The 13581-nt window shown below is 41.8% G+C and overlaps 1 protein-coding gene across 2 annotated transcripts in view; it reads right to left on the reverse strand.

Annotated features, from left to right (window-relative positions):
• LOC125487440 (putative methyltransferase-like protein 7A) overlaps positions 1–13581 on the reverse strand; it is an 18386-nt gene continuing 4805 nt past the window's right edge. The window contains exons 2-3 of one of the 2 annotated variants that reach the window (XM_048618989.1): positions 5090–5166; positions 4233–4424 (exon numbers count right to left, since the gene is read on the reverse strand). In XM_048618989.1, the coding sequence (XP_048474946.1) occupies positions 4352–4424; positions 5090–5166 (150 nt within the window). In that variant the 3' untranslated portion in view covers positions 4233–4351. Of the gene's footprint in view, positions 4425–5089; positions 5167–13581 lie in introns of both variants that reach the window. The other variant, XM_048618987.1, reaches the window with a different exon arrangement.

A 13581-nucleotide genomic window follows, 5' to 3' on the forward strand; every position in this document is an offset into this window, starting at 1 on the left:
ATGCTGGAGAATCCGAGACAACAAGGTGCAGGGCTGGATGAACACAGCAGGCCAAGCAGCATCATAGGAGCAGAGAGGCTGACGTTTCGGGCCGAGACCCTTCATCAGAAAAGGGGGAGGGGAAGGGGGTTTTGAAATAAATAGGGAGAGAGTGGGAGGCGGATAGAAGAGGGATAGAGGAGAGGATAGGTGGAGAGGAAACAAACAGGTCGAAGAGGCGGGGATGGAGCCAGGAAAGGTGAGTGTAGGTAGGGAGTTAGGAAGGGGATAGGTCAGTCCAGGGAGGACGGACAGGTCAAGGGGGCGGGATGAGGTTGGTCGGTAGGAGATGGAGGTGCGGCTTGAGGTGGGAGGAGGGGATAGGTGGGAGGAAGAACAGGTTAGGGAGGCAGGGACGAGCTGGACTGGTTTTGGGATGCGGTAGGGGGAGGGGAGATTTTGAAACTTGTGAAATCCACATTGATACCATTGGGCTGCAGGGTTCCCAAGCGGAATATGAGTTGCTGTTCCTGCAACCTTCGGGTGGCATCGTTGTGGCACTGCAGGAGGCCCAGGATGGACATGTCGTCTGAGGAATGGGAGGGGGAGTTGAAATGGTTCGCGACTGGGAGGTGCAGTTGTTTGTTGCGAACCGAGCGTAGGTGTTCTGCAAAGCACTATTTCTACACTAACTCATCTAATTTACTGCTATAACTGCAATTTTAACAAAAGTTATTGCTTACATTTTATCTAATTTCTTTGGGGGAGTTAATCTCATAAAGGAGGAACACAGAAAGTTTGTAGCCAAATACTTATCTGCTAGCCTCCACCTGGTGAATGAAACTGAGTTTTACATTTGACATGTCATGGGAAGTTAAACTGATATTTCCACCCTTCTAACAGTAACTCAATTAAAACACAATATGAAGAATTTAACCTCTCCGTCAGGGTATGGTTAAACTGGGTGCCTTCAATGTACACACAGACTCCAGTGCCATGTCTTCAGATGATGGCGCCATGTGGCAGCATGCACATGAGAAACGAAGCCACATAGAAATCCTTAGGGGACTCCAAAAGTAACAGTGTAGGGAGAGGAAGCGAAGCCTTTGCTCAAGGTGGTCTGACTATGACTGGCTTGGCAAAAGCAAAACCAGTAACAGACAGTCCCGCTGAGCTGATTGAAAGGTGGTGGAAGGCTTTTGTCAAAGGCTGGAGGCAGGTCAATGAGAATGGGGATGGAATTGCCCCACAATCATAGTGAAATAGGATGTCATTTGTGGCTTTGATTAGGACAAAACAGACTAAATTGTGACTAAGTAGATCTTTCCTATGTTGTAAAGGTGGGGCTGATCCATTCAGTAAGGTTTTGTGCAAGCCTAAAAAGCCTTTTATTATTCTTTCATGGAATGTGGGCATCACAGGCAAGTTTGGCATATATTGTTCATCCTTAAATCCCCGTGTGGCTTGCTGGGCTATTTCAGGGGCAGTTCAATGTCAACCATATTGCTATGGGTCTGGAATCACACATGGGCCAGACGAAGTAAGGTTGGCAGATTTCCGTCCCTGCAGGGTAATAGTGAACCAGATGGATTACCATAGTCTCGGTAATAGTGACCATGAATGTAGTTTCAATCCAGATTTGTTAACTGTCACAGTGAGGATTTGAATTCACATGCCCAGAACATTTGCCCCGACTCCTGGATTACTAATCCAGTGACTTTGTCATTACACCACTGTCACCTCTTTCCTCATTTCTTTGGCAGGAAGAATAGAGGAGCTGAATATTACTGAAACGAAGAAACATTGCAGAAATCTACATAACAGAGGGAAATGGGAGTCCTCACATGAATCACCAAAACCAAGCATCCAAGTTCAGCGGGTATTAGAGAAGGCAAATGAAATGTTGTCCTTTATTTCAAAGGGAATGGAGTCTTATCTAAGGAAAAATATACTGGCATTGGGGACAGTCCAGAGTAGGTTCACTAGGCTGATACCAGGTATGGAGGGACTGTCTTACAATGGGAGGCTGAATAGATTGGGCCTGTAGTCATTGGAGTTCTGAAGAATGATAAGCAATCTTGTTGAAACGTACAAGATTCTTAGAGGACTTAACAGGGAAGACACGGAAAAGTTGTTTCCTTTTATGGGAGAGTCTAGGACCAGAAGGCATAATCTCAGAATAAGGGGGTCATAAGACCACAAAATAGAGGAAAAGAATTAGGCCATTCAGCTCATTGAGTCTGCTCCGCTATTCAATCATGGCTGATATGTTTCTCAACCCCATTCTCCTGCCTTCTCCCCATAACCTTTAATCTCCTTACTAATCAAGAACCTATCTATCTCTGTCTTAATTACATTCAATGACTTGGGCTTCATAATCCTCTGCAGAATTGCATTCCACAGATTCACCACCCTCTGGCTGAAGAAATTCCTCCTCATCTCAGTTCTAAAAGATCGTCCCTTCACTCGGAAGCTGTGCCCTCAGGTCCTAGTCTCTCCTACTAGTGGAGACATCTTTTCCACGTCCACTCTATACAGGTCTCTCAGTATTCTTCAAGTTTCAATCAAATCTCCCCTCCCATCATCCTATTAAACACCATTGAGTACTGACCCAGAATCTTCAACTGTTTCTCATATGACAAGTCCTTCATTCCCAGGCTCATTCTTGTAAACCTTCTCTGGACTCCCTCCAATGCCACCTCATCTTTCCTTAGATATGGGGCCCAAAACTGCTCACAATATTCCAAACATGGTCTGACCAGGGCTCTATAGGGCATCTGCTCTTGTATTCTAGCCCTCTTGAAATGAATGGTAACATTGCATTTGCTTTCCAAACTGCCACCTGAACCTGCATGTTAACCTTAAGAGAATCCTCAGCTAGGACTCCCAAGTACCTCTGTGCTTCAGATTTCTGAAACCTTTTCCAGTTTAGAAAATAGTCTAAGCCTCCATTTTTCCCACCAAAATGTATAGTTTCACACTTTGCCACATTGTAATCCATCTGCCACTTCGTTGCCCACTCTCCTAACATATCCAAGTCCTTCTGCAGCCTCCCCGCTTCCTCAAAACTACCTGTCCCTCCACCTATCTTTGTGTCATCTGCAAACTTAGCAAGAATGCCCTCAGTTCTTTCGTCCAGATTGTTACTGTAAAACGTGAAATTGTTGTGGTACCAACACTGACTCCTGCCAAACTCCACCAGCACTGACTGCCATCCTGAAAAAGAACCTTTTATCCCTACTCTTTACCTTCTCAGTCTTCTATCTATGTCAGTAACTTTCTCCTATCACCATGGGCTCTTATTTAGCAGCCTCCATGCAGCATCTTGTCAAAAACCTTCGGGAAATCCAAATAGATCATGTCCACTGACTCCTTGTCTCCTCAAAGAATTCTAACAGATTTGTCAAGCATGACTTCCCCTTGACGAAACCGTGCTAACTCTGCCCGATTTTACCATGCACTTCCAAGTACTCCACAATCTCATCCTTAATAATTGGCTCTAAATCTTACCAACAACTGAGGTCAGGCTAACCAGCCAATAGTTTCCTGCCTTCTGCCTCCCTCCCTTCTTAGACTGGGGTATTGCATTAGCCATTTTCCAGTCCTCCCTGTGACACTCCCTGACTCCAGTGATTCATGAAAGAACATTTAAGACAGATGAAGAGGAATTCCTTCTCTCAGAGGGGAGTGAATCTGTGAAATTCTTTACTGCAGAGTTAAATGTTAATATGAATATTTGTAAAATCAGAATAGCAATTCATGGTGAAAGTAAAAGGATTAGAAATACTTCACATTAAAAATATCATAGCACAAATAGGTCTTGCTTAATATATTCAAATCACAATGTAACATTTGGTAAGCAGCACCTCATTTGAGATTAGAGAATTGACTTTTTCTAAAATAAAATGTTTTGACATTCTGACTCAGTGAGTTGGGAGGGTACAGAGAAAAGTATTGATTGAAATAATGAAATATGAAAACTGATCCTGGAGATGGATGTAATAATCTGGAATTTTGCTTGATTACCATTGTGGATAAAAGTACTGCATGTGATACAGTGGATTAAAAAGGTACATTTAAAAGCACTCATCGTAGTGACTGGTGATTAAAATTAATTGACAAAGGATTATAGCAATGATACTTGTAATTAGAATGAACGATTCACAGTAGACAAGTAGATATAAGGTTTGGTGTTCCCATGGTCCAGCTTCTCATTTGACTGCATATCCAACAATATGGTATTTGATCAAACTCGTCAAAGGTGCAATGATGTGCTTCAGATTCAATTCTGAGAAGTTGGCTTTCTCGAGGTTTACCCAAGTGTCCCTGGTCAGATAGCATCCATCCCCAAAGTAACGCCATGCTGGCTGGATCACATGTTGAATGAAGCGTAGCCATGTTTCTTTGCCAGCAGCCACGTGCTCAATGAAGAAAAATGCCCCGCCCTGCAGAAACAAAACTTTTTGTCAAGTATCTGAAGAAAGTGAGCTGAACAGGAAGCAGTCAATCAAATTGGCCAAATACAGGGACTACTGCCACAGACCAACCCCACCCAAAATGACAAGGGCAGCAGATATATGGGAATGCCATCACTTACAAATTCCCCTCAAAATCACTCACCATCCTGACTTGGAAATATACCACCTTTCTTTCAGTGTCACTGGGTCAAAATCCTGGAATTCCGCACAAAGGGCATTGTGGCTCTGTTTACAGTACATGGACTACAGCAGTTCAAGAAGGCAACTCACCACCACCTTCTCAAGGGTCAATTAGAGATGGGAAATAGATACTGACCTAGCCCACACCTGGCAAATAAATACATTTTTAAACACTTCCACAAAATAAGGCTTAAGTAAAAGATGGACTCTGATTTTAATTTGTGGACTCCTCATGGCCTTGCTCATTAATTTGGGTATTATCCTGTTCTGTAAGATTATAAGTGTTTCATTAACAAATGTACAATTTGCCCTTCTGCTACATTGGAGCTGTGCACCTTTTAAAAAACTACAAAAGTAAATTGTTAAGGGAACAAATATTCAATTTGATTGTTTAGTGAAGCAATTTGCAGGTTACATAATCTGTTTCAGGCTACAGCTGACAAAGCACCCACCATTTGGAATGTTTTCTGCACAGCGATGGAGTAACGGCTGCAGTGTGATGTTCATTACGACAGAATCTTTCTTGAAGCTGTTCAGAGTAAGCCAGAGGATGTGTTATTTTGCAAGGAAAAAAGCATTATGCCATGGAATACTCAATGTGTTATTATTGCCGTTTTAGCATTGGCTTGCATCTTTAGATGCACATACCATTCTTGAAACCAGTGCTCAGGTTAGTTAAAAGTAAACTGAGTTCAATAAATTGGCAAAGGACAATTGAGAAGCAGCTATGCTTGCCGAGAAGCTGCTGGTTCATCTAAATGTACTGCCCCCTCCAATCTCCCTTCACAGGCCTCTGTTACGTTTGCACGAGATACATGAGATTTTTATGACTGGAATCTTGTTTGAGATATTGATCTCACCAAACAGTTTGGAATTTGCTGCAAAAGTATCTGGTTGTCATTTTTTTTGCCCTCTCTAAAATTATGGACCCCCTGAGAATGGTGATGTGTTGCTGACTGGGCACAGTGACAATTATGAAAGTAACAGATCCAGCAAAAGTGCACTTTACAGAAGCTGACAAGTGGAATTAAACAATTGCATATTTAAATAACAATATGCTTAATCAATTTTCATAGGTATTGTTCAATAGGTAGTCCTCTTACCCTTGTGGATACAAGCCTCCTTTAGGCTGACGCTTTTTAGGTTAAGGTGATGCCTTCAGATGATATTTAAAAAAAAAAGACCCTGTCTGTTTGTTCACTCATCAGGTGAATATAAAGATCCCATGTCTGTAGTGATTGTAACAAGGTTGGCCAAGTGGACTTTATAAAATAGGAGCTCCCTGATTGGGGCTGTTAATCTGGTCCAATCAGGGAACCCTGGTTGACATACAAGAACAGGGGTATGAGCCATCTTGCTTGCTCTAAGAGAGGTAGATAGATTGGTGTCAAGGACCATACCCATACCCAGTGACTTGGTGATGGGATTTCAGCCTCTGTGGAGTGATTACAGTGGCAATGAGAGAAAAACATGGTCTTGAAGGCATTCAATGGTTGTCTTTGAGTTTGGGTATTTCTGGCATTATGCCATTATTTGGGAAGCTTGACTTGTTTGATCCTGCTGTTTAAAACTGGGCCAAGTATGTGGAAAGATGTGTTTTTTTTTCTGGGCAAGTGACATTGAAGCAGATGAAAAGCAATGAGTCAGGAGAATTACAGCTTCTGGATCTGCACTTTCTTTGGTTACTAGGAGCCTAAATTTCCCTGAAGCACCAGATACTAAAACCTTTCAAGAGTTGATGGTTTAAGCTAAAGAATATTATAACTCCAAGCTGCCTCTAATTCTGAGATGCTATCAGTTTTACTCAGCAATTTGAGAACCAGGGGAAATCAATGATCAGGATTTTTGACTAGGTTAAGATGATGGGCAGAGGCATGCGACTTTGGTTTAACCTTTAATGAGATGCTGAGAGACTAATGATTAATGATGTAACCATGCAAAAGTGTCTACTAGCTGAAGGTCAACTGGACTTCAAACAGGTCCTACAACTGGCTTTAATCACTGGAAAAGGTGGCAAGTGCAGCATGTGTTGCAGGGAGTTCTGATGGAAGTGGACACCCTTGCCAGCCCAAATGAGCTTGAGGGGCACCACACGAGTGAAGGCAATTGCATACCCTCACTCAGAACATATCCTGAGCAGAGGAACTTTAGGTCAGGCCACAGCAAAACCCCAAAACAAAGTCAAGCCTTGACCAAATGATTGATAAATTCTTTAACTTTTACTTTTCTGGATTCTGTCATTTATAATCTGTATGCATTTGTGTCGTGGTTGGTTTTAGTAGCTAATAAACCCACTCTTCCTTTAACTCAAAAGCCTGGTTAAATTGGCTCCTTTTGAAAACATGACGTTTGGAGAAAAAGTATACGTGAGGAAAAAGAATCCTCTTTAAATTAACCTTCCTTCCTCAATTGAGGGAGCAGTTCTATAAAAGATGACTAGATCCTCCCTCTTCACCTCAGAACATAAACTGGGGGACTGGTTCTAACACTAGTCTAGCAAAATTACCACTACACCACTGATCCCCATATAAACCTGTCAAGCGGCTGGATTTCCTTTTCCCACTCTACTCCATTTCCATTTTTGTAAGCTATCACCCTGATGGATCAATAGGCATTAAGTAGTCTAAAGTTCTGATTGTTTCATAACAAAGCTAATGTCTCCCTTCCCCTGCACCTCATGGTTTTAAACTTCTAACCAACTCCTGCTTTAAAAAAGTTATTTGTTACTATTCTGTGAACATGACACATTTAGTGTGATAGGCAAAATGTACAACTTTTATTATATGGTGGTAGAGCTCCTCTGACATTCCTTTTAGTGAATGAAGGGGTTAAATCATTGCCTATCGGGAAGGGAACACTTATGGAAATATGCATAGGGTCTAAACAGCCACTGAAGGATTTACAAAGGTTATCAAATGACATCCTCAGTATATCAAATAAGTACTTAGTAATTCTGAAATTACAAAATTTCACTTGTCTACCTGGTGTGGATTAAGAAAGAAATACCACAGTTACATCATGGTTTGCAATGAATACGGCAAACATTTTATTAACCAGCACCTATGGTACCAGCAAAGTGCTGGTTGAAATATTCTGGATAATCAAGAGGTCCACATTTGGTCAATGTTTATTGCAGTTAAGCTTCAAGATATCAACATTTCTTCTAGTTGCTTGTGGGATGTGGGTGTCACTGGCTGGCCAGCATTTATTGCCCCACCCTACTTGCCCCTTGAAGGTGGTGGTGAGTTGCTTTCTTGAACTGCTGCAGTCCATGTGTTGTAGGTTGACCCACAATGCCCTTGAGACAATGCCAGGGTTTTTGACCCAGTGACAGTGAAGGAACAGCAATATATTTCCAAGTCAGAATGGTGAGCAGCTTGGAGGGGAACTTGCAAAGGGTGGCGTTCTCATATCTGCTACCCTCTTCCTTCTAGGAGAGAAGTGATCATGGGTGCTGCCCGAGGATCTCTGAATTTCTGCAGCGCATCAGGTCGATAGTACACTGTTGCTACTGAGCATTGGAGGGTGTGGATGTGGTCCTAATAAAGCAAGCTGCTTCAGTGTGGTCGGAGCTGCACCCATCCACTCAAGCGGAGAGTATTCCATCACACTCCTGACTTGTGCCTTGTAGATGGTGGCCAGGCTTTGGGAAGTCAGGAGGCGAATCACTGGATGCAATATTTGTAGCCTGTGATCAGCTCGTGGCTGTTGTTTGTGGTGGGTCCAGTTGACTTTCCAGTCAATGATAACTCCCAAGATGTTGATAGTGGGGGAATTCAGTGATGGTAACACCATTGAATGTCAAGGGGTAGTAGTTAGATTCACACTTATTAGTGATGGTCATAACCTGGCATGTGTGGCATAAGTGTTACTTGCCACTTGTCAGCCCGAGCCTGGATGTTATCCAGATCCGGTTGCATTTGAACATGGACTGCTTCAGTATCTGTGAACATGGTGCAATCATCGAACATCCCCGCTTCTGACCTTATGACAGCAGGAAGGTCATTGAAGCAGCTAAAGATGGTTGGGCCTAGGACACTATCCTGAGGAACTCCTGCAGGAGACCAGGAGCTAAAATGATTGACATCCAACAACCACAACCATCTTCTTACGTGCCAGGTATGACTCCAGCCACCAGAGTTTGCTCCCTGATACCCATTGATTCTAGTTTTGCTAGGGATCCTTGATGCCACACTTGGTCAAACGTAGCCCTGATGTCAAGGGCTGTCACTCTCACCTCACCTCTGGAATTCAGCTCTATTGTCCATGTTTGAACTAAGGCTGTAATGAGGTCAGGAGCTGAGTGACCCTGGTGGAACCCAGACTGGGTATCACTGAGTAGGTGCTGCTTGATAGCACTGTTGATGACACCTTCCATCACTTTACTGAGTAGACTGATAGGGCGGCAATTGGCTGGGTTGGATTTGTCCTGCTTTTATGTACAGGACATCTGGGCAATTTCACATTGTCAGGTAAATGCCAGTGTTGTAACTATACTGGAGCAGCAAGTTCTGGAGCACAAGTCTTCAACAGTATTGTTGGAATCTTGTCAGCACCTGTAGCCTTTGCAATATCTACTGTCTCCAGCTGTTTCATTATCACATGGAATGAATCAAATTGGCTAAAACTACTGGTATCTGTAATCCAGGGGACCACTGGAGGAGGCTGAGGTGGATCATCCACCTAGCACTTCTGCCTGAAGATTTCTGCAAAAGCTTCAGCCTCATCTTTTGCACTAATATGCTGGGCTCTTCTATCATTGTGGATAGAGATATTTGCGGAGCTTCCTCCTCCAGTGAGTTGTTTAATTGTCCACTTACATTCACGACTAGCTGTGGTAGGACTGCAGAGCTTAGAGGGTCCCTCAACCATCTACATAAAAATACACAGTAAGCAATAGAAAAGTAATGCAGAGAGTACACACACACACACACACAAAAACATAAATACAGACACTGTGGTAGATTGCAGCATTGAGGTTTTTCTTGGTTTATTAAGAGTGCCAGTTGAAACAGTTTATTGTATATGGAAAGCATATTTTTTGTGATGTTCATTTCACTATGGATTTTAGATCTTCACCTATGAAATTTAACTTTAAATTGTTTAACAAAGTAAACAAGCTGCTAAATATAGTCAACTATTTTTAAAAGGATAAATCAAAAGCTGAAGTTGTTCTACTTTTATCTTTGAAACTTATTGGAAAGAATAGTTACACTTTAGTGCCACTATTTTTTTTTAAAATAAAAGTTCTACTTGGTTTCAATTTCCGTGGGAGAGGCACGATTACAAAGAGTAAGTTCCAGCAATATCTGGCTACACTCTACAACTGTAAGAATGTCAAAGCTACACTACAGCTGGTGCAAGATCACACGATATTTTAGGAATTCAAAAATATGTACTTACCAAATATACATCCAAATTAGGAGCAGAAGGCCAGGTGGATCCTTAAGCCTGCTCTGCCATTTAATAATATCATGACTACCCCCAATCTCAGACTCCATTGCCAATCAAATCTAACTCAGCCTAAAAAAGTCAATTATCCAGACTCCCTTTCTCTTTGAGGAAGAGAACTGTATAGACTAACACTAAGTTTTCATCAGTCTTAAATTTGTGCCCTCAATTTTTAAAAAATGGTGGCTCTTTAGTTCTAGTGTCTCCCACAAGCAGAGACATCCCCTCAGCAATCCACTTAAGATCCCCAGAATCTTTGTCTCAAAAACATCTACTTAAATCTAAAAACTCTAGATCCCCAATCTTTCATCATAAGATAACCCCTTCATCCCAGAAATTGAGTCATTGCTTCTGGTGTATCCTTCCTTAAATAAGGAGACCAAAACTGCATAGTACTTCAGACCTAGTCTGACCAACATCCCATACAAAATGTAGCAAATATTGAAGTATTTGCACAGATATGCAACTTATCACTCCACCACTGACAGTTATGCCTTAAGCTGTGGCATTTCCTCCATCCATTTCTCCTCTTTAACTAGTCAGAGTGCCACAGCATGGAAACAGACCCTTTGGTCCAACCAGTCTGCTGACTATAATCCTAAACTAAACTAGTCCTACCTGCTTGTGCCTAGCCCATATCCCTCAATTTAGTATTCAATGTACTTAGCCAAATGTCTTTTAAACATTAACTGTACCCACATCCATCAGCTCCTCCAGAAATTCATTCCACACAACTGACTTTTTAAATAAATTACCCCTCATGTCTTTATCTTCCCCTCACTTTAAAAATATATCCTCAGGGTCAAAATCCCCCACCCTAGATAAATGACATCTGCCTTTTACCTTATCAGTACCCCTCATGATTTTAAACCTCTAAGGTCACTCCCTCAAATCTCTTACATGCCAGTGAAAAAAAGATCTCAGCCTATCTAGCCTCTCCTTAACTCAAATCCTCCACTCCCAGCAACATCCTGGTAAATCTCTTGGACTAAGAGTTCTTGGACCAAGCTTTCAGCCACCTGTCCTGATATCTCCTGTCATGTCCAGTTGTCAAATAGTGATAACATTCTTGCAAAATGCCTTTGCGGATTTACTATGTTCAAAAGGAGCACTCGAGTGCAATAGATGAAATGCACAAAAGCGCAACAATCTGTATGAAGGCTTGAAGATCTCCATTGCCCTTAGGTGGTGCTATGGACATCAAAGCGTGATAAAACAATGATTCCTTTGCCTTCATAGCCACAATTTAATTGCTCCCAAGTTTAAAAAAAAATCAGATCAGAAATTAGCTTTAGGTGAGAACTCAGGTTTCCTTTTTAAAAATGATAATGACTACAGTCTGTTCAAAGTCACTCAGTCCAAATCTGATGGTAGTTAAATTTTCAATATCTGCAGGGAATTTATACATTCCAAATACCTTCCCTTGTTTCCTTATGTTAGTTTAGAAACTGTGCGTCACAAACAGCCCGAGTGATGGGTCTTTGATTTACTGTTCATCTTGAACTTGAAAGTAACTTACCAGAACCAGTGTGTTGGGAACTCAAATCGCATGTGTCAGTGAGTGCAGACACAAGGCTTTGTGGTGATGTAAGTTCATTAAAATTTTAAGTTGCTAAACAGCTGCCTGAAAGAGTCAGGTTCAAGTTCCCAGCAAAATCAACAAATCTGAAATAAGTCCATGTTTGTTTATTTAATGACAAATAATGCATTAATTTAGTATTTAGTGTTTGAAACGTTACTTTTAAAAAAAACATGATTTAAGTTGGATGGGAAGTACACCTCCTACTGGATCTAGCATTTTTAAATGTTAGTGGATCTCTTGTGCTATAACTCATGCAAGTCAGACAACATACTGATTTCAAAAGCCATGGTATTAGACCATTTAATGCACTATAATCTGCCAAGGTAATGCTGCAATCCTTTAACATTATAGCCTAATTATTACAATGCAAACCAATTAAAGGATGAAATTTGAGATTGTTAAGCCTCAGGTTTTCTTCAATATGAATATTTTTACAAGTATAAAAAGGCCAAGATTTAATTCTTTAAACTCAGTGTGGGTGTGCATGGTTTCAGTAGCAACAGACTCTCTGCCCTAAATGAGGGGTTGTCAGATTGAGAACTAGTACAGCACAGGACCAGGCTCTTCAGCCCACCAAGACTACACCAACATCATTCCTTTCTAAACTCAAATCTTTCTGCCTCTATGCAGTCCATACCCCTCTGTTCCCTGCCTATTCTTATATCTATAAAGATGCCTCTTAAATGCTGCTATTGCATCTGCCTCCACCACCACCTGTCAGCACATACCAGGCACTTAACACCCTCTGAAAACAAAAACTGCCTCTCCTATCTACTTTAAAAACTTATGTCCCTTAGTAATTGACATTTCTACCCTGAGAAAAGGCTCCAACAATCCATTCTACCCATGCCTCACAATTGTAAACTTAAGGTTGCCCTCATCCTCCAGATGTTCAAGTGAAAACAAAAAGTTTGTCCAATCTCTCCTCACAGCTAATATTGTCCAAGCCATGTCACATCCTGGTAAACTATTTCTGTTCCCTCTCCAAAGCCTCCACATCCTTTTGGTAGTATGGTGACCAGAACTGTACACAATATTCCAAACGTGGCCTAAAGTTCTATGTAGCTACAACATCACTCGCCAATTTTTATACTCAGTGGCCCAATCAATTGAAGGCAAGCATACTATACGCCTTCTTGACCAACTTATCCACTTGTGTTGCCACTTTCAGGGAACTGTGGATCTCTACACCTAGATCCATCCCTCTGTTTAATGCTAAGTGTTCTGTTTATTTTATACTTCCCTTCTGCATTAGATCTTACAAAATGCATCACCTTGCATTTGTCAGGATTAGAACATAGAACATTACAGCGCAGTACAGGCCCTTCGGCCCTCGATGTTGCGCCGACCTGTGAAACCAATCTGAAGCCCATCTAACCTAAACTATTCCATTATCATCCATATGTTTATCCAATGACCATTTAAACGCCCTTAAAGTGGGCGAGTCTACTATTTTTGCAGGCAGGGCATTCCACGCCCTTACTACTCTCCGAGTAAAGAACCTACCTCTGACATCTGTCCTATATCTATCACCCCTCAATTTAAAGCTATGTCCCCTCGTGCTAGCCATCACTATCCTAGGAAAAAGGCTCCCACTGTCCACCCTATCTAATCCTCTGATGATCTTGTATGTCTCTATCAAGTCACCTCTTAACCTTCTTCTCTCTAACGAAAACAGCCTCAAGACCCTCAGCCTTTCCTCATAAGACCTTCCCTCCATACCAGGCAACATCCTGGTAAATCTCCTCTGCACCCTTTCCAATGCTTCCACATCCTTCCTATAATGCGGTGACCAGAACTGTACGCAATACTCCAAGTGCGGCCGCACCAGAGTTTTGTACAGCTGCAACATGACCTCATGGCTCCGAAACTCAATCCCTCTACCAATAAAACCTAACATACTGTACGCCT

The sequence above is a fragment of the Rhincodon typus genome, chromosome 41 (assembly GCF_021869965.1).
Source record: "Rhincodon typus isolate 14 chromosome 41, sRhiTyp1.1, whole genome shotgun sequence".
In the NCBI taxonomy this organism is placed as follows: domain Eukaryota; kingdom Metazoa; phylum Chordata; class Chondrichthyes; order Orectolobiformes; family Rhincodontidae; genus Rhincodon; species Rhincodon typus.